At 39.3% G+C, this 21,390-nt stretch overlaps 1 protein-coding gene across 1 annotated transcript; it reads right to left on the reverse strand.

The window, feature by feature from the left end:
- Positions 1-1,493: 1,493 nt before the first annotated feature.
- Positions 1,494-11,980, reverse strand: HTATSF1 (HIV-1 Tat specific factor 1). Its single transcript, XM_033072733.2, has 9 exons — positions 11,693-11,980; positions 7,951-8,155; positions 7,602-7,649; positions 6,313-6,467; positions 5,159-5,322; positions 3,496-3,595; positions 2,883-2,972; positions 2,264-2,401; positions 1,494-1,890 (listed from the first exon to the last, which is right to left on the reverse strand). The coding sequence occupies exons 1-9, from the start codon at positions 11,867-11,869 to the stop codon at positions 1,606-1,608; spliced, it is 1,362 nt and encodes a 453-aa protein (XP_032928624.1). The 5' UTR covers positions 11,870-11,980; the 3' UTR covers positions 1,494-1,605.
- Between the last annotated feature and the right edge of the window lie 9,410 nt (positions 11,981-21,390).

The following is a 21,390-nucleotide window of genomic DNA, read 5'->3' on the forward strand; positions in this document are numbered from 1 at the left end:
TTCAAATATGACCGCTACTTTTATTACAAGAGATGACATATTGTGACAAAAATTTTATATATAATACAACATTTATATAATTTATAACCACAATGGCAAGTGATAACTTAGATGCTCTTGTTGGCATAGCTATCCACATATATTGACTATATATTAAAAAAACTGCAACAAAGTAAACTTAGACAACCATACAGAATCCAGGAAAAAATCTGTATGGTAATCTCAGAGCACAAGACTTGAAAATAACATTTTCAGAGTTCTCTGATTAACTCGTGATGGAAACACAGGAATTAGCATCTATAGTTTCTTGCAACCTAAGATGAATTTAAAAAATTTAAGGGATCCTCCTTGCAAATGTGTACTGATGATCATTCATATGAACAGCATGCTATGAATTTTTAATTGTTTAGTGCCTAAATCCATGTTCTTCTATCCTTAATTATCCAAGTACGGAATTCTAAATTAAGAATGACTATGCCCAAAAGAGCTCCCCCCCAGTTATTTTTGAAAACCTGCCACTTAATACGATGTCTGAAGTCAGAATATCTTCTAAGTCCTTGCTTTTGAAAATATTTGAAGAGGACTAGCATTTGCTTTTTCCATGTCAGAGCATTATTTGAAAGCATTTTAGCATTTCTAATTTTAGCACAACAAACTGCAGTTTCAGCTGCCAAAAGCACTTAAATTTCATGAAATATGGAAAATCCTCCCCACTGTGAAGAGCACACAGCTAAACTAAAGTGTTGAAGAAAACTCACATTCATTATGTTAACAAAGTTAATGAAAAACCCTTACTCTAATACTAAAGCGAGAACTAATTAAGTCACCACAAAAACTGAAAGTCTTTTTTGATACCTACTGCATACAGGTCACCAGAGTGTAAAACCAATATTATTACAGCCTAGAATATGTGTGTTCATGCATTTCTAGTCTCCTTGACATAATTCCAGCCTCTATCCAACATCAACAGAAGATCTAAACAGGGGAAAGAAAAATTAATTTGGTAAATGCTGTGATTTAATAACCTCTCTTCACTCAGTTTGCCTTAGGGTTGCTATGGCAACACTGCCACTTTCTTTAAGCTTGCGACCTGATACTACTCATCATCTGTCACCTAATACATAGCACCGCATCCAATGCATTCACCCTACACGGATCACAGCACCTGTTCCATAGAATGATCCAATGTACCGGGACACAAATTACTGAAATACCGAGTTCCAAGGGCTCAGGAAAATTAACAGTACAATCCACCAATCTTGTAAAAGCTTTGCATTACGTAAGTTACATATAGTTGCTAAACTTTAGGGTTGGGACATATTTCACACTCACATGATGAAACACTGACCAGCATAGTTAGAACAAAAGAAGCCTGATGAGTTTTACTGTGTTCTAGGCAACTTGAGTTACTTAACCTGAATAGCCAATTAATACAAACTTTTAGAACCTCATGAAATACTGCTTTTAATGAAAACTTCAAAGCACACCATTGATGACATTCTAATATACCTATATTTGTATGAATATTGTCTGCAGTCATCCTGAAGAGAGGGATACACTCAAACATCACCCTAAAAATCATGCTTTCATAAACCATTAAAGATGTTATGTATCAGCTTCACCATCACTGCCTGCTAGGCTGCTGTCTGTGGACGGAGCTCCATCTTCATTAATACCCTCACCATTATTCTCTCTCTTATGACCTTCATCATTTGCATCCTCCTTAGGCGTGTCATTAACCTCTGGAGGTTGTTTCCCTTCAGGTAGTTTAAAACTACTTGATGCAGAATCCAAATCAGATGTATTTAGTTGCTCCTTGGCATCAGGATCCCCTAAAAATGACTCCCACACCTTGAGCCTTTCTTCCCTTTCTCTTGCAGTCTCCTCCACCTGTTAAAGAAGTGTTCATACACGTTGTTACAGAGCCATTCTTGTCAAAGGGAGCATCTACACAGATAAAGTTAAACAAATATTTATATTACAGAAATATCTCAATGCTGACTGTGAACTAACGATTTGTACATCCGGCAGCTAATCCTCTAAGCTGACTCTTTCAGAACTCAAACAGGTCCTCTAATTTTTTGCTAAGTTGAATAATTGAGAATTATTTTTGGAGACATTCTACAGCTTTTGAAAAGAAGCAAGATAATGCAGGCATGGGCAGGGGAAGGGTATGGGGACAGGAATGCCAAACACTCCTAGAATTCAAGCAGATTTATTGTTTGGGAGACATATTTGATAAAATAGAACCAAGAAACGTTACCTGATAATCCGTTACACCATCCCACGTTTCAGCACTGAGCTGACGGCCACCAAACCACCTTCCATTTAGAGTCAGTTTGCACAGATCAGCTTCTGTTGCTTCTTTAAATGACACGGAAGCGACACCATCAGGATGCCTCTGTAAGGACAGGCAAGTTGCATTTAACAATATTCTAACTAATGCATTCATTCCAATATCCTTTATATTGTCTTATAAAATCAATCAGGATATAGCTGCATTCCGATCATGCATAATCATGTTTGAAAAGTTCAATTCAAGTTTCCATACGTTGTTCTATTGGCACACAGAACACAATTTTCGAACACAGAAAACAAAAAAATACTTCAACTAGCAGAGCTACAAATAATGTATCCATACCATTTGTAAATTTGTAACATACATCCAAGTCCCTGGGAAGAGTTAGTTTGCCTTTAGGTAGGCTGAAGTAGACAAGTGCTTAGACATCAAGTTCCAAAAGCTTCAAAGTATGGAAAGATTAAATCAAGTTTCTAAGAAGTAAACACACCCAAATGAATGCTCCACCCATAAAGTGGCCTAAACGTTTTGCACCTTTGCACATTACATCAATTCTGCCAACACAACATATAAAAGTACCTACATCAAATATGAGAACCTTCTTTACTTGACCAAACTTTTCACACTCTGTCCGCAGATCTTCTCTTATCTCATTTAGCACCAAAGGGTCCTCCTACAAAGCAATTACACAGCTTTAATCAAACACAAGCACTCCTCTCAGCTTTATTTTTGCTCCATCACCAGTGGTACACATCTCTCAACCTGTCAAAAGCCCATAAATTAAGTGCTGCTATGCTGCATTTTCAAAGCCACCTGGGAGCTGGCAGACAGCTCTTATTTGAATTTAATAAACACTTGTTAATAAAGCTATTTTGTGCTCATTTCTCCATTCTAACCATTACTGTTGTTTACTCCTCTTTCTATGCCAGAAAGGAATTTCATCAAACATACAGGTTTTCCAGAAAGTGAAAAACCCTGACCTGAAAAATACATTCTTACCAACATTTTTTCCTTGCTTTTGGAGAGAGATGAATGAATTTAAAGCAGATGTTTGGCACAGGAGAACACCCTTCCCAAACAGCGAGTTTAATTTTGTTTTCATCTGCTTAGAATTTTGCTACAATTTGTATGGCAGAAGGGTCAGACATGTTAACTTCTAACAGCACAACCTACAGAAGTAAACTGCCTCTTCCTACCTCAAAGTCCTTGGGGTGAAACATATTCCTGATAATAACAATGCGTTCATGCCGCATTCGAGTTGCCCCATCTTTCTTCTCTGGCCTCCAATCCAGCTGTCTAATGAAATGAAGCAACAGTAAGAAGATATTGTTGCGGCTCTCTTCAGTTTCTACAAGTATTTGTTGAAAAAAAATCATTAATTTGGCATTTCTTGTAATATATTAACATATATTTTGACATAAAGAGTGAAGTTATTCTTCTAAAAATCACAGTAATCACCCAGGTTTACTACTGCTGCAAAGCATTTAAGGTTTTAAGGTATTTAAAGACTCATAGGGAATACAAATAACTTTTCAAAGAACAGTATTTTTTTTAAAACACTGAGAAAATATTTATGAAGTATTAATTGCCTCCTAACATCAACTTGGATAAAGGAACCAGCTGTTTCCAAGTGCAATTAAAAAGCCAGTATTTCACCTTTTTTCCTAACTTATTCTGTAAAAAAGGAGATTCACTATTCCCCTAGGTAAAATTTAACTGCTTTTATTTAAAAGAACATGCAAGAACACCTTGACTCTTCCACAGACATTACTACAATATGCATTTTGCTCCCCAGTATAGAGCCACTAACACAAACTAGGCATGTAACCTAGCACATCTGTTCTAGGACTTTGCCTTCTCACAGCAAATCTTATTTCTCGTATAAATGCCTACTTCATATCCTATTACAAAAAACCCCACACATTTACTTACACTTTTAAATCTCAAGATCATACAGTGAGGTGGGGAAATCTTAAAGTTTCTTCTTGTACCTGCTACTTTAGCTGAAGAAAACTTGGATTTCCAATGAGAACAGTTATACTAGTAAATTATGCTCTTAAAACTCAATAGGAACACAGTCCTTTTATTCACACAAATTGCTGTCAAAAGCAATTTCATAATTTTCATAAACCTATCATCAGTGTATCTTTGGGGCAGATATACTTCCAGCTTTAATCAATAAGATATCAAGTAGCCTTTGCTCCCCTTAACTAAGGGATAACATTTCTATTTACATTACTATTTACAGTGCTTAGTGGAATGTTGTTTTCATTGAAATATCAAAAATATTCAAACTCTCCTTTAATCTGCATCTTCTTGGTTCCAAAAGGCAGAACAACAATTTTTAAGTGACAAAAGCAATGAAACAAGGTACAACTAAAAACTCAGTATATTTTATAGCAGAGAGAAATGTCTGGGGGAATCTACAGAGATATTTTAGTATTCGTTCTTGTGGCAGCCATCATTTCTTGCCCTTGGTAACCGCTGCAGTATGGCACTAAATACGTGCGAGCAGCAAGTGTTATGACCTTCCAGCAGTAACCCCCAATATTGTGACAGAACTTGCACACTCTTTTGCACTGAAAAGAGTTTATTTCCCCCGAGCTGTAGTATCTTCTGCATCTGAAGGCACCATTGCTCCCTATGTACTGTTTTAGTGAGTGAATCACAAAGAAGTTCCATTATATCAAAACTTAATCTAGGAGTTAATTCCCTTCAAACATGCAATAGTTAAGTTGTTGCACTGTCAGACAAGACTTGAACTTCTGCAAAATTTAGAATAGTATTTGAACGAAAGCACCACTTTGCTAACAGCACTTAGAATGCAAGCAATACTATACTGAAATAAAAGATACAAACTTCTGCTGTTGCGATAACTTCTTCTTGTAGTCTTTACATTTCTTCTTCTTTTTGCTTGCATCATACTCCCCCTTCAGTTGGAACTTTGCAACTTCCACATGCAATTTATAGCCTCGGATTTCTGCTTCATCCAGAAGCCTCAAAGCAAGTTGAACTGATTCTCTCTATTTGAAGATAACACACAGCACAAACTTTAAAGCACATGGCAAAATCAAATTGTATTACAATAAAATGTCATTAAGTATATAAGAATCAAGTCCCCGTCACTGAAAACCATAATGCCATCTTCTGACACACAGTTGACACTGTTTTCTTGATTAAAACTAAGTATTTCACTCCTGTTGTAACTGATTAATACCTCCAAAAGCAGCTGCATATATTTCATTCAAATATGTCACAGACACAAAACTGCAATATCCAAGCAAGCTGATGAACTTAAAAGCAAGAATAAAAAGATTTCAGGGGACTGATTTCCCATAAAACTTGTACTGCTTTTCCAAGAAGAGACTTAAGTAATTTTTAATGTTTTTCTAAAAGTACTTTAAAATGAAGACCGTATTTATGCTTAGGTACTCCACAGCTCCAACTACTACAATTACAAAAATAGCAGAGACTACAAGCCATTTTACTTAGTACTGCCGAGTGCTTCTTGCAGAACTAAGGCCAGTTGCACTTGCAATCATCTTTCCAAATGATTCACAAGGGAAACAGTACTGCAGACTAAACTTTCATAGCTTAATAAAGAATGAAAGCACAGTTCTGAAGTGCACCAGTTCTCAATTAAAAGCTGCAAATACAGGACTACAGTATGTTCATTCCTGGCTCGATACTTCTGTATTCTTGGTTATACAGTGGCATATTTTCAAAGTAAAAGGTGAGGAGCCTCCCATTTCAGCCCAAAATCTCCGACACCCAAGACAGGGGCACATAGAGACATGTTCAGCAGGTATTATGGCCATTTCCAGGCAGAGGGTGAGGTTGCATAAGAGGAAACAAATGAGGTAAGTGGGCATTTCTGGAGTAAATCTTTAAAAGAGACACCTATATTCCAAATTGTGCTTTAGATTTTGACAAATCTTCTGAATGTGATTCTGAAACAATGACCATATGTGCCTTCAAAGGGATGAAAAATTGCATTTCAGTGCACCACTGACCTTGAGATAACAACAGAGGCCATCTCCTTTAAGATTTCCTTCCTTATCTTTGTATAGTTTGATCTTATGCTCTTCTGTCTGAGGATCTCGCATGATGATACCACATTTTGACATAACTTGCACAAACTCATCTTTCGTAATGTCTGGAGGTAAACCTGCATAACAAATTCAAAAGGAAGGCTTAAATATGGCCTCTTTAAAAAAAACCAAACCTCACTAGAACAAATCTTTCCATAGTGTTTTTTTCATAAAAAGGTATCAAAATAAAGCACAACATTTTACATACACTGCAAGAAACCACTGCCCCTGGGCATTACCTTCTAAGCATTACTTCATACCAGTGTTTTGAAAATCCCTGTACTTTGGTGTAATGCACAGAAAGATCTGTGCTCCCTAATATGCACACCTAGAGATTTATTGTTACACGTCATCCACACTGCAGTAGCCACAAAGGCCTCTCCAAATGTACCTCTCCTGCCCAAGCTTTGAGTTCCACTGCATTTCTAGTTATCAGCAAAAAAAAAAAAAAAAAAAACCACCATAAGAACACGACCTACAAACAGACAACTGTTTTCTCCATTCAGAAACTCAATAAAAAGAGTAACTTATAACGTATAGAGATTTTAAGATCTGAACCCTGAACTAATGATAAGAAAAAACCAAAATGGATGAGAAAATTATGTGTATGTCCCATGCTAGTTTGGCCTGCATAAAGATTTTTGAAAATGCAAGAATGTACACTCGTGTGACTGCTCACAACCACCAAGTGTCCCTAAGCATATGCATCTAGAGATAGCACTTCAGCATCCAAAACAGGTAGAAAAATGCCACAATAAGTGCACAGATAATTTCATTTGAGCTTTCACATTACTTTATCACTCTATTCTCAACGTTTTTTTACTGTTTCCTCCTTCTTACCTAATAATTACTTACTAGAGCAAATGAAAATTATAGATTAAGTGATGCGTATGGTTGGTCTACTACCTCATCACAAACTTGTCATTATCCTATACCTTAGAAGTCTGCATAAATTGTTTTTGTTATAAAAGAATAGATTAGTGACTTGGTTGACAAAGCTCACAGAATATCCCATTTAACAAATAACAGCATGGAATACGTTCATTCTACTTCTTACCCCCACATCTGTAATTTAAAGGTCATAGACATTATGCAGTCAGGAACATAACATTAAGTAGCTTGCAAGTGACATGGAATAGATAACATTAGAGACATACAAGTCTCTCTTACCATCTTTAGCTCAAGATAGATAAATAAACACTATTACCTACCTGTCACATAAACATTTGTGTTTCTGTCTTCTTCAACATGAAACCACCCTAAACACAAGAGTTCAATTCAGTTATGGTAATACATTAAACATGGGAGCATAAACGTTTATATTCCATCAGATTTATAAGAATTTTTGCTTGCTCAGAGAGAATTTAATTTGCTTTTTTCCCCTCTTTGTATACAGATTTAGGAGGATACCTATGAAGCACCGCACAATTTTAGAACCATTCTGCAAATTACCAGCACAACCTTCCCTTTGCTGTACCAGATAACGACAACCAATTGCCAGTTTTCCCTCAGTACAATACAGGTTATAGTCTGCACAGAGGGAAATGTTTTGTCACTTACCTGGCTCTAGCTTCCTTTTCTCTGACTTTTGTTTTGGATCTGTTTGTTTTTGTCCCATCTCATTTGCTGATGGTTTTGTTCCTGGTATCTTAGAACTTACTGGCTGCTTACTTTCAATGGTTGTACCAGAGGCAGATGAAGTATCCGTCTCATCTGCATGGAAGCCATAGTTGGCATGATAGGTTGCCAGGAAATCTTCTGTTATCTGAAGAGAAATTAGGAAAATTATTATAATATTTTAAAGAATTATAAATTCAGGCTTGTATTTTAACACTAGTTAGGTGACGGTCATTTTCTAACCTGGCAACATAGAAAACAACAATATTTTAAAACTTTTTAAATGATCTTTGCAAAGCCACACACTCAAAGAGAACAATCAGTTCAGGCATTACGTGACCTAGACCAAGACACAAATTCCATATAGCATATGTAGTTTTTATGCGAACATTTCACAAGTTCTGCCATTTTTCAAACAAAGCTTTCTGCTTTCCACATGAATTGGATCTGCCTAAGGACAGCAACCAAGCACTCCTGGCTGTGGTGAATTGATAAAGTGACTTACCCACAGATGATGAATTACTGAAATTTGCAGGCATCTGTCTTTTCATGGATCATTTCCAAAGATGACATATTTGTGTTGACAGGCAGTAACATTGCACTTAACCAGAGATGTATTTTAACACATTGCTTCCAAGGCAATAGGTCTTACTTTATATTCTACAAATAGATCAAGCTTGCTCTTTTCCAGAGAGAGATTGCATTTGAATAAAACACCAGCTTGGTCAATGTCTATAGTTTTAGTTGTCAAAATAAAAAGGAAAAAGTTACACCCTGTACTTCCAGCCACTAGCAATCACATGCAGAGATACATCACAGCTGCCTGTTAGCATCCCCACACTATAAAGTATTTTCTGAAGTTGCACACTCTGAAATAGTTTTTCTCAAAACTGAGTCTTAACCTTTGAAAATTTTATCTGACTCCAAGCTTTGCTGCACTTGCTTCATCTGCATCCAAAAGGGAACAAAACTTAATGCCATTAAGCTATTGTAAGAGAGCAATTTCAAGTGTCAGAAGTGAAAATGTAATTTCTTGTCTTCCGTACTAATTTGAAGCTTGATGTTTCAACTCTAAAATTTCATTATGACAAATCAGAAATGCAAAATCGACAGTAACAGGCTTGTCAGGAATAATGCCAGATGGAGTTACGGAGCCCCACAACTTTTAAGGTTAGCACAAAATAGCTCTTAAGTGAAACAAGATTTGCCACACACCGCAATAAAAAATGTAAATGGCTGCTCTTACAGGTATAACACAACACAGCATCAAAACAAAGAAAAAGCATAGCCACATTTAATGAAAAAAGGACTCTGTTTTTATCAGGTTCATTATCTTTTATATTATCCATCTTAGCAAATTCTTAGTGCCACAGTTGATGAGTTCCAGAGTATTAAGAAGTTTCTATACTTGCTGGTGAACAGCATTATTAATTTTCGTCAGAGAACCTACTCGTAAATTAGCAATTAAACCTGCAATAGGATTATTTTTCAGCTTCCAGGGGAACTGCATTCTGTGTAAACCTCTGTTTATTCTTGGTAAATCATCTACCATGGACTGTCAAATTTTGCCACTCAGTAACAAAGATGTTTCTTGCAAAAAATGCTATCATCCTACCATATAACCATTACCACCACTTCACCTAAAAATGCCTTTTTACGAGCACAGAGGAGTTTATACATGTATAAAGGCCTTTATGGGAATTTCTGTGATACCATGATGGCACAAGAAACAAGTAGTCACAGAACTACCTCCTGGGGACTTCAACCCAGTTGTGGTGGGGAACATCACAGAGATCAGTCCTACCTGCACAGTCACGCAGTTTGGCGTGGTTAAGCTTACAGGAAAAGAAACACATAACTACACGACACATGAGCCTGTAATTAACTGCTGGTCCCAGTGAAATGGAAAGGAATAGATTAACCAAAATATGAACAGATACCCTGTGCTTGCAGCTGACAGTCAATGGCTGTCTTTTCACAGCAAATGACGCAACCGGCAGATGAATTCCACACGTTATTTTATGCTATGTCTGTGAAGCACTTAAAAAGTTGGTATTCATCAATGCAGTACCATTGAAATAAAAATAAATAATAAACAATGTTACAATTACTCGTCTCCAAGTTTTTCTGGGGTATGCTGGCAGATAATATCATTCACTTCTTACACTGCTTTGAAATGTGCTTTTGTAGAAGTTCAGCAGACACTGTATTCCCAAAGCAGAGCCGCAGTGCAACCTCAGTCCTTAGATAACAATTACTTGGACCAGTCAAAATATTTTCATCTTTTGTCAAGAAACAGAGATTAAAATTTCATTACTGCCCATGGAGAAAGAAGTACAGCTTCTGGTTACAACAGCCTCTTCAGTTTTCTGGATAAAAAATTCTGTTAGCAAACATGAGCAAAAAGAAGTAACCTGAAAAACTCAACGGCAGCCAGCTGGGTAAAGAATCTTGCAGCACTATGGATCATGGTTAGATCACCAACTTCTATTATACATCATAGTCACTAATGAACTTTTCTGCTCCTATTTAAGCTGTCCAACCCTTAATGTTATCTCTTCTCAAACACATAATAGATAAGAAAAGCACTCAGGAAAGACAAACGCTACTGACAAGAGACATTTCAAAACATAGGTAAGAAGAAGGGGAAGAAACGGGAGCAAAACAAGAACCCTTTTACAAATTACTGTGAGTACTGGATATAGCAGCCCACAGGGAGCCAGGAATACTCATTTCTCCACCGCCCCACTTTGCGAGTCTGGATTTTTCACATTTTTACCCCTTCATAAGCCATCTGGTCCACAGACACCTTTCTAGGTTTACACACACTCAAACTTGGCTCTACTCAAACTTGGCTCTACAGGCTTCGCTCTCACTCATTCTCTGAGCTGCAATGAATTCACAGTCAGAAACTAGAATCGGCACATTACAGCTATCAAGTAGATGCCATAAAATGTCTTAATATTAAATTAAATAACTGACCTCATTCATTGCTGTATGATAACAAAACTATTATTTCACTTGCAGATCAGTAGATTGTCTCAGCATAATAAATTTACGTTCATCCTCCCCCTGAAGAGTCACGTTATTATAGGAAGATCATATTTTATACTTAAAACATTTAACAATTTTTAAAAAAATTAGAAACGGTAACATAATTCCATGCCTGGAATGCCACTGTGACAAATACACTTATTTTGCAAGGGCACTTCTAAGACTGAAGGAAATGGAACAACACATCTCTTATTTGATATAATTTTCAGATAACAATAAAAGAGGCATAATACTACTCTACTACTCTATTTTCATCTTGACGTCATAACATACTAACTCATTTCTACACCGCCCACAAAGAGATCACCACAGCTACTGTGTGAGAGACAGACCTAAACACATCCCAGGCACCTCCGATCAACATCCACAAATATAACCGTGACTTCATCCTAGGCCCGAGCAACCCTACAGATTCTTCGTCAAGGCGAACAGCCAACGCACTGCTCCTCAAAACAGCGCAGCCAGTCAAAGACGGAGACGACACCGTGTTTTTGCCAGTAAAACGGTGTGTTTTGATGCTGCTGAGACCTCGCAGCAGACACGATGCTGCTGAATGCGGACACCTTCGCACCGAGATCCGGCATCAACTGCTGCTTCTTCTCCCCCTTCCTCGGGGCCCCATCGTACCCACCTTGGGGAACCAGGCCTTCTTCTCCAGGTCCCACTCGTAGGCAGCACCGTCCGCAGGGTCCACGTAGGTAAAGGGGTCGGACTCGCCCTCGCCTTCACCCTCGGCTGGCCTGGTCTCATACTGCTGCTGGAGCTGCAGCTGTCGGTAGAACTCCTCGTTTCCGTCCTCGCCGCTCATCCTGCCCCGTTCACTGGGCCTCGGGCACCCGCGCTCCTTTCACCGCCTGAGGCCCGCCCCTCTCAGTGGCGGGAGCGCGCGCAGACAACCCCGCACCGCAGACAACCCCGCACCTCACACAAGCCCCGGCCCCGGCGCACAACACCGGAAACACTTCACCCGCCACCGGAGCTTCAACCCGCCCCGTCCCTTTACCCCGAGCTGTAGCCAATGAGACGGGCAGTGGTGAGTCATGTGGTGCCAGTGCGGGGTAGGGCGGAAGGGAGGGGAGCCTTCCCTGGGGAGGGCGGAGCAGGAGCACGCGGGGCCGGGGCCGGGGCCGGGGCCGGGGCCGGGGCCGGGGCCGGGGCCGGGGCCGGGGCCGGGGCCGGGGCCGGGGCCGGGGCCGGGGCCGGGCCGGGGCAGCAGTGGGCCATGTTTTCCCGTTTCTGGGCGGACCCTGAGGTCAGTGGGTCCGCCCCATGGCACAGGGGCGGTCGCCACAGCGGCCCTTCCCCTTTTTCTCTTGCCGGTTTTTTTTGTGTCTTTCTGGTCGCCTTTAGGCTGTGGCGCTGTTTTACCCCAGGCAGGGGCTCTGCGTGAGGGCAGCTGCCCATGGCGCACCAGACTGTTTTGGGCGAAAAGCTGTGCCTTGATGGGCTTTGCACGGCGTCTACTGCAGCTTTACTCGCTTGATAAAGAAAGATTTGGGACATAGGAAGTCCTCCGTGCTCCATGCTTTTCCCTGTTGCCCCTTCAACAACACTAGACAGTGAAGCGGCTTGCTGCCAGCGGTGCTGTGCAGGCCTGGCTGTGCCCTTTGGCACTGGAAGTGTACTCATGATCTACTAGAGGCAAAGGTAGACCAGAAATACAAAAATGAGCTTAAAATGGCACTCTAAATGTCAAGAAATCACATTGCTTCTCTGCCCTCTTGGCTGAGGGTGTCCAGCGGTTGTGTTCCCTTATGAAAGAGTTGGTGTATTAGTGGGATGAAGCTTAGCTTCAAAACACTCAATTCCTTTTGCATTAATGCAGTCTGCAATTAGTACTCTGTCTCTGGGTACTTAAATGTTTTAAATACACATTTGGCTCAGTTAAAAGCCCTTCATCTAGTGCCATCTACTGGTTTTTGCAGTGTAGCCCAGACAGAATTACATCAAAACCGAATTTTAATCGCTAATGTATTTAAAGTATTTCTATTTAGAGGATGAAGCAGCACAGTCTTCATGTTTTCTTTTACAAACCTTAACCTAGAGCTATAAAACCCTGTCTATCAGTGTACATGTTAATAATGAAAATTGAGCCCCAGCGAAGATGGTAGTGGCTGGTTCCAGAGGCAAATGAATCTTTCCACTCAGAAAAAAGAAAAAAAAATTACAAACAGAAGTTTTCTGGAAATTAGTATACCAGGAACTAATACACAGACTGGAATGATAATAAAATCCATGACATGTGATTGTGAAGCTCTTTAGGGAGAGACAAATATCAGCTTCCTGCCTGGGCATCAGGCTGTCAGATGAAATTACTGAGGATATAAATATAGAGTTCTAGTAACCTTTGACTGTTGCACAAAGAACATCCAGCCTAGTTAATGACATCTTTGATGCTTCAAGAATTTTCTCTGGTCGGGTCTATTACGGTAGTTGGCCAAAGATTGCTTTGTGATCCCTTATAAACTTCCTACCTAAGGGATATTTATCTTCACTTTCAGACAGTTACTGGATTTTGGAGTGGAGCACGAGAGGTTTGACATAAACTGTGCCTGCTTATAAAACTTGGAATTGGATATATGTTTGGAAATCAGATAATCATAACCTTAAACTTCGTAAGACAAATACAATGTAAGTCTTAAACTGCTTGTTTTATTTTTGCAGGGTTTTTAATATTTATTAACTCAGTGATTGCACTGAGGTCTGTACAGCTTCCGTACTGTGCAAATCTGCTCACAGCGAGGCACTGGGGAGCAGGAAATCCAAGTTTATTCTCAATCCAATGGGAGTGAGAGAGTGCTCGTGTGTAGCAGGGTTAATACTCAGTAAATCTGCTCTGCACTCTGTGATGTAGTTATGAGGACAAACTGCCTCGAGTTCCCTCACATTTCCTTCACATAACAGAATGTGTGACAGCAGCTGCTGCGGTGCGGCCTCCAAACGGTGCCACTCCCATCTGTTCCTACCTTCATCATAAAGACACAGTGAACAGCTCAGGTAGACTACTCAGCTGGAAACTCATCATTTTGTGGGGTCGAGACAACTTTCCTCTCAGTCTCACCCTTGCAATTCCATAGATCATGGCTGCACAAGCACTGCTGCTGCATCTTCTGAAGAGGGTGCAAAGAGCTCAAGCATTCCACAGTTCAGATCAGTCCAAGCTGTCAAGAAATGGTGTTTTAAATCCTGGCAAAATGTCTCAAAGTAAAGATTAAAAGGAGGCATTAGCATGATGATTCTGTATCTGTGTCTGTGTGATACAAGCCAATTTTGGCCCATCAGAGCAGATCAGTGTTCTAAAGATGCAACCTGAATAGTGTCCTAGAGGTACCCCACATACCAAAAATACAGATACAGCCCATGTAAAATAAAACAAAACTATTTTCAGTCACTCACACTTTAGCAGCACTTTGACATATTTTTTAATTTTTGTGGATTTTAGCAGGGATTAACCAACTACTGGTATTAAAACTGTTGCTAATATGAGCATGAAATGTGTCCATCTCATTCACAAAGCAAACTATAAAGAAAGTACATCCTAGAAATTGTATTTCCTTTCTCAGTATGACTCCATATGAACACAACCTTTGAGGGAATGTGCCTTTCCGTACTTTGTGCCTTTTTTTCTACCTATTCATATGTTGTGATCATAAATAGTGAACCTCTAATTATTCTTCCCTTTTATTTGCTACACAACACTCAATATTTGCATAAATAGATGGTGTTCCCAATACGCTCTTATATTACACTTGTATTACTTAGGTGTGAAAGAACCTGGTTTTGGAACACTGAGAAAAGATTGCAAAGGAAACAACCCTTTTCCCCTAAAACCAGTTATGGTAATGTGGAGACTTTTTATGGATAAGGATATTGTGAGGAGTAGATGGAATGAATAATACCAGATTGGCTAGATAAAAATATGTGTTGACCCTTATATCACTCCAGTACATCTTGCCATGAAGATTCGAAGGTACAGAATTATCAAACCATTAAGTACCCAGAATAATTAAATAATTAAAATTGGCTTGAAATATTGCCGCTCTTTAAACAGAACATGTCCAGAACATAGCAAAATCATCGTTTTATTAACAGGGTGTATTAACAGTAGAAAGACAATCCAGTTAGAGGAGTAGTTACACAAACAAAAAGTAGCTGCATGCAATGGAAGAAAAATGGTGAATTAGAAAACTGGGTTTTAAGGGCTACTGTGAGGTGTAGCCAAAGATTTTGCAGTGAGAAATTTGGTCTCTGACAGAGACAAATTGTCAAGCCCAGAAACATCTGTTTCCCAAACACCTTACTAAGCTAGAGTAAAGAATGATGGAAGCGATGCTATTGTTGGTGGATATTTCTTTTGTTTAGAATTCCCTATAGTAAGATGCAGGAAGATAAATGTTGGGTTTAGTGTATAGGTTTATCTACTTATATCAGTCTCACGTTGCAGCTCCATGAAGTTAACAGAGAAGAAGAAAATAGCAGTGCAACATGTTTCTCATATTTGTACATAGCTCTCTACCAGGCCATGTGTTACATGGAGACAAAAAGAGTAAAATAAGGTCTCTGGAGTCTTCTGTGCCATAAATTGTATTTCCGTGCTATTCAATTTCCATTTATTTCAGTGATCCTGTCCTGGTATGCAGTTGGTACACTAAAAGGAGGAATCCATTTGAGAATTAGTGCTTGTAGCCTTGCAGCTTGTAGCATGAGGACTGTAGTAAAACAAAGCCAGGTGTGATGGGATTAAACTGGTCTGTCATTAACTGGTTTACAATGACGACAGAGGTTGTATTGCAATGCCCCTGGGATTTATAGTTTAGCTTTATTTTTCTGATTAGAGCGGGCAACAGAGAGTCTGTAAATACATTATTTTCATCTTACAATCAACTGAGTTAATGGTGCATGTGTGGATGGATTTCCAGACAGATGTTTGCTAAGGGGCTCTGTGCAGTTGAAGGGGGGTTATACCTTCAAAGGTTTGTTAAAATTGAAGCTTCTCTGACTGACAGAATTATTTTAATTCATATGCTGAAACTTTTGTTCTGTATTTTAACGCACTAATTCTTTTTTGGAATAGAATCCCTTAGTTTAAGCAATGGAGAATCTATTATGTTTTCTATCACCAGCTTCCATAGAACAAAATTCTGGTTCAGGAAGGACAAAATTCATAAAAATAAGCACCACTCAAATATTTTGTAACATGGGATAGGAGCACTTGCCTCCTGTACTTCCTAATGGAAAGACAGTCCCTGCCAGCAGTGTTGCTGAGCATGGACAGGCTGTCCTGATTTGCCTCTGCAAGCCCAGTCATAAAATCAGTGGATTTGAGATTAGAAGGGCTATGGCATTAAGACAGCCTATCCTAATATTAAAAAGGGATACAACTTGAAGAATAAAAAATTAGTATAGTAGAAAAATCCAGCTCTCCCAGTGTGTTTGAATATGTGTAGACCATTTAGATATAACCACATACACTATAGCTGGAGTGAATCCGTGCAGGTAAAGGGTCAGTCTTTCTCTCCACACTGAACATTTTTCACTTCAAACTCACTCTAGTCTGGTTCAGTTGATTGGACACACAGCTCCATCTGAGAGAAATCCAGATTGTGCCACTTTGAGATATAAAATAAGGCAGAAGGGGATGTTTGAGCACTTCAGAAGTGCACCGTAAATCCCAAATAGAACTCTTGATACAGATCCACCCTGATTTCTTGATATTAAATCACTGTACCCATAAAGAGCTCTGCACTATCAAGATAGTTTACCCCTATATCACAAAGAATTTTACAAGTGTGGTTAAAGGTGATTATAATTTTCTCAGAGAGAAAATTGCTCATTCCCTTGACTTCCTTAGGAATATCCATCTCACTACAGTCGGCTCTTACCCAGAACTTCTAAGTCACTGACAGAGCAACAGCTGCTGTGGATTTGGCCCATAATGCTTTTTCTTTTTTTACTTTGCAGTGCTGAAAACCTTAGCCTTCTTTCATTTCAGCATTCTTTCTCATGCAATTACCCATTTTTAACATTCAGGACAAGAAAATAAATGAATCCAAAATGTGCCTGGTTGATCATATTATAACCAAGTGGCTTTGCTTGCTTGCTTGCTTGCTGTGGGTGTAAGTAGTTGTCAGAGGGAGGCCTCAGTCGTGACTCAAAGAGCAAGTCACCAAGAACAAAACCATCCTTACAGCCAATTCTTGCACCAACTCTGCTAAGTCCTCTCCTGCCCAGTCCCAGAGTTCCAGCTAGGAATCATGTTCATGCCTGGGAACATGAGTAAACGCTTTGAGCTTATGCTGGAAAGTTCAGCTGTTGCAGCTTCTTCCCCCACACAATTTGTTTTCTTTATTCTATGTTTTGAAACACGAGGAACTCCTGATGAACACGCTTTCACTGACAGGGCAAGCCATGGCACTTCCTTCCAGGATCCCAGTAGTAGTGACTTGATCACAATGACTCAGTTTCTGTCCTTCTTCCCACGTGGACTAAACACTTTCCTCTTCTTTTGTGATGCTATAATCTGTTAGCAGTGTAACACTGATTTCTGAGCCATGCATGCTGCCTGTGACTGACAGGGCTCTGGTAGGAGAGCTGCTCTGAGGAGCACTGGGAGGCTTTGCACAGAACGCTGCCTTGCAGCATGAGACTTGCTTTTTAAAATGCTGACGGAAGCTTTTACTCAGCCAATAAAGAGCAAAAGGATTGACGCAGGAATTGCTGAAGGCCAAGGCTCGGGAAAAAATAGTTGCTATCAGATGAAAGGTGGAAGCATCGACAGAAGTGTGGTATGTGAAAGAGCGGTACAGGTAGAGCATGTGGTTGGGCAGCCAGCAGAAGGCAAACAGAGCCACAAGCACTAGCACTGTCTTTGCAACTCTTTTGCGGGATTCAATCTAAAAGGAAGTAATGCATAGCTGGTATTAATAGGAATTAGTAAAATGTGTTGTTGGTGCTGATTTGCAAAGCAGTGTAAGAGTCTAAATACATGAGTAACTAAAAAAGCAAAAAGTAAAAAGAAAATGAACAAACAAACAAAAGCCCCACACCCGAAGAACTAAACAGGAAAATAAATCTATTTCATAATTTTCAAACAAAATATTCCCAGTGCAAAGCACATTTCCTTTCCATTATAAATCATATGACACTCCATCTAGACTAGGATTTAAAAAGATAGTTATTAATGTGTCAGCTCACATGGATGAGGTCCCAGTGTTTAAAATTCAATGTTTTAACTCCTGAGTTTACAGGGTCATGATAAAGCACAACAGACCCATCTCTCTTTAGGAAAGCGTGGTCACTCACAGCTGATGAGTCATGAGATGTGCCTAAGTCCACAGCTGAGTTTGGATTCAAATTTGGTACGGGCTGAATTTGTGGAACTTTTTATTCCATTATCATGTAAAGTTTTGTACTTAAGAATCTGGATTTAATCAGCACAATAGACTTGGGAAAACTGGAGAGTTTAGTGCTTGATCAGAGCTTACCTGCTTACGGGCATGACTGTGTTCTTCTGCTGGCATGTTGGATGTGCTTTTGTATAAAGTTCTGGCAATAAGAAAGTAGTAGACAGAAATGACAGCTAAGGGCACAATATAGAACACTAAGAAGCAAACCAGGGAGTGAGCTTCCTGCAGGATCTTCTCAGATACAGGATAGGGGGCGCACGCCTCAAAAGTTATATTTTTCTCAGGATTGCTGAAAGAATATAAATCTGAAAAAACAGCCTCTGGGATAGCGAATATCATGGAGACAATCCAAACGCAGCCGGCTTTACAGCAGGTCTTCAGGAGCACATCTGAAGTCTGCAGTTCCAAGGGCTTAACGATGGCTCTGTACCTAAAACGACCAACATCACTGTCTGAATAAACACAGAAATAATGCTAGCACTGACACTGAAAAATTGTTAAGGCTAAGGCCATTACTGTTCTTGCTAAACAAAGGGTGCTGGAATTCTCTTGGAGATGAAAACAGACACTAGCTCTTTGGAATTAAAATGGAAATGTAAAAATTAATTTCAAACATGTATTGTAATGGATTGGCAGACAGGAGTTGCCATTAAAACCTTCCTATGTAAAGATGACTTTTAAAGTTTGGATTTGGATCCCTAGGGGCAATCATCACTCCTTATTTTATGACACTGCCTTGAAAGATAAACAAGGCAATTAGTATGCAAAATGATGAAGGTGTGAAACAGGTTAACTATTTTATAAATTCAAGAAACCAAGCGTGTTCACCCCTCCTTTCTTCCATCTTCCTAAGACCCCTGCTGAGCGCAGTGATCAGACTCAAAACAATGCCCCAGGATTCATTCATATTCATAAAGCAGCAGAGGGCACTGCTGTTGATTTGTGCCTGTGATTCTGCAACATGTGGATTGAGTCAGGCACATGAGAGAAATCTGGAGTAATCTATAGATGTGTGATAATCTGTGTGGAAATGGCACATGGAAAAAGACCAACTTCCATGGAGGCGGATGAAGCACGGGCAACAATATACCCTGCTCCTAAAGGACCAGGAAGTCTTAATAATGCAGAAAGAAGCAACCCTTCCGTGGGGGGCACAAGGCTGGCATGAAAAGAAAGGTGCTGAAAAAGGACCCAGAGGAGAAGACAACATTTTGCACAAGCTGAGGATCTGGTCTTTTTATCCTTTACACAAATTTAGATAGATAGCTGAACCTGGCTTTGTATTTATTGAATAAATACCGTTTTTATTGACTTTGAGTTCTTCTAGCATATTGGAACGCAACAGTCTGGCATTAAGCACATGACTGATCTGAGTTTGCTCTGTAAGTTTACAATGTCGTTACTCTGTGAGAATGTAGAGCAGTCTATTTCTGTAACAGCTACCATGAAGAATTAAATACAGAAGCAAGTGTCTAAACCATAGAATCAGAGAAGAGTTGGGGTTGGAAGGGATCTTTAAAGGTCATCTAGTCATGGCGAATTCTGAATTGACATCCTACAGGACCAAGACCTCGGATTTACAATATGTAGTTCAGTGTAAACATTAGCTTTATATTCAGCAGTAGTTAAAAACCCTAAAAGAAACACAAACTAAAACAACAACAAAATAACAAAATTTTAGGTAGTATTAGGAAAATAATGGAGAGCGAAAGAGGCAATTGTGCAATTACTTGTATCCCTAATTCATGTAACTTCTGATTACCGTGTGTTGCTCTGCATACCTTAACTAACAGAAACACAAACAGCCTAAGGACAGATTATGACATGAATAGCCTGGAGACAAGAACAGGGATCATTGTCTCTTCTGACACAAGAGCCAGCACCATCAAATAAAGGCATGGTCAGTGAAGAAATAAAAGGAGCTTGCCACACAAGTTCAATAAGAGGGTGAACAAGTATCCAGAAGAGAAGCTATTAAATAGAAACCACATCTGTTCAGTGTCATCTGAAAGCATAGGGTTAAAAATGTGGTTAGATAGATTTTTTTATTCTTCCTATTTGTCTTTTCTTTTTCTCATACTAGCACTGCTGGAGGCTGGTATTGGTCTACACGGATCCGTGATTTGACCCTATGTGGCCATTCCTATCCTGGCGGATTATTTTGGAGTACAGTAACAGCACCACTGGTAAAATTCTGGACACATGAACAATTTGCTATTACATACAATCCGCTATTGCTGGCAGACAAGATGAAGATCTTTTTCTCTCCTAATACATAGAAAACAGATGCAGCACTTCTGACAGCAGTCAGAACACTGATCCCTCCTAGCAATGCTGTCATTACAACCTGAGTTTAATTTCATGACCACTGGATATATATACATGCTTTTCAAGGTGAAAATTACATTAGCCATCCAATCATGAGAGTCATTCCTTTGTCCCCCAGTCTGTTCTGTGTTTTGTTTGTGCTTTTTATCCCACGTCAGTCTTTTATGTTCTAGGATTTTAAAGCCTCCCTGAGTGCGTAGGTTAAAGAATATTAATTCATATTCAATTTCATTTTTCATCTTTTGACTACTTCACTGTACCACTAGATAGCACCAATATATTGTCTTTTTCCCAACTTAAGCCATTTCCCTTTATTGCGCAATTGAGGAAAACCCTTGTACTGTACTCCAAACTAATAAAAGGTCAGGGGACCTGAACAGGTTTTCTCACTTCACTCCCTTAAGAAGAAATACTGCAATTTTACTAACATGCATTTTTAAATTACACGGGAGACTGGAAATTTGGGATTTTTAGTCTATTACAATGTGCTATTTAACACTGTGCAAAATGATAATATCTGCTATTTTAATAATTTCTAACTTCAAACCCGCAGCATCTCCTAGCAAATCAGTTGCACAGACCCACCTGTCAGCAC

The sequence above is a fragment of the Catharus ustulatus genome, chromosome 14, assembly GCF_009819885.2.
Source record: "Catharus ustulatus isolate bCatUst1 chromosome 14, bCatUst1.pri.v2, whole genome shotgun sequence".
In the NCBI taxonomy this organism is placed as follows: domain Eukaryota; kingdom Metazoa; phylum Chordata; class Aves; order Passeriformes; family Turdidae; genus Catharus; species Catharus ustulatus.

Coding starts and splice junctions, on each gene's coding strand:
- HTATSF1 (XM_033072733.2), bottom strand. CDS start 11,869: ATGAGCGGCGAGGACGGAAACGAGGAGTTCTACCGACAGCTGCAGCTC. Junction 7,650..7,950: donor GAAAAGGAAGCTAGAGCCAG/GTAAGTGACAAA, acceptor TCTTGTGTTTAG/GGTGGTTTCATGTTGAAGAA. Junction 2,973..3,495: donor TTCACCCCAAGGACTTTGAG/GTAGGAAGAGGC, acceptor ATTGCTTTGTAG/GAGGACCCTTTGGTGCTAAA.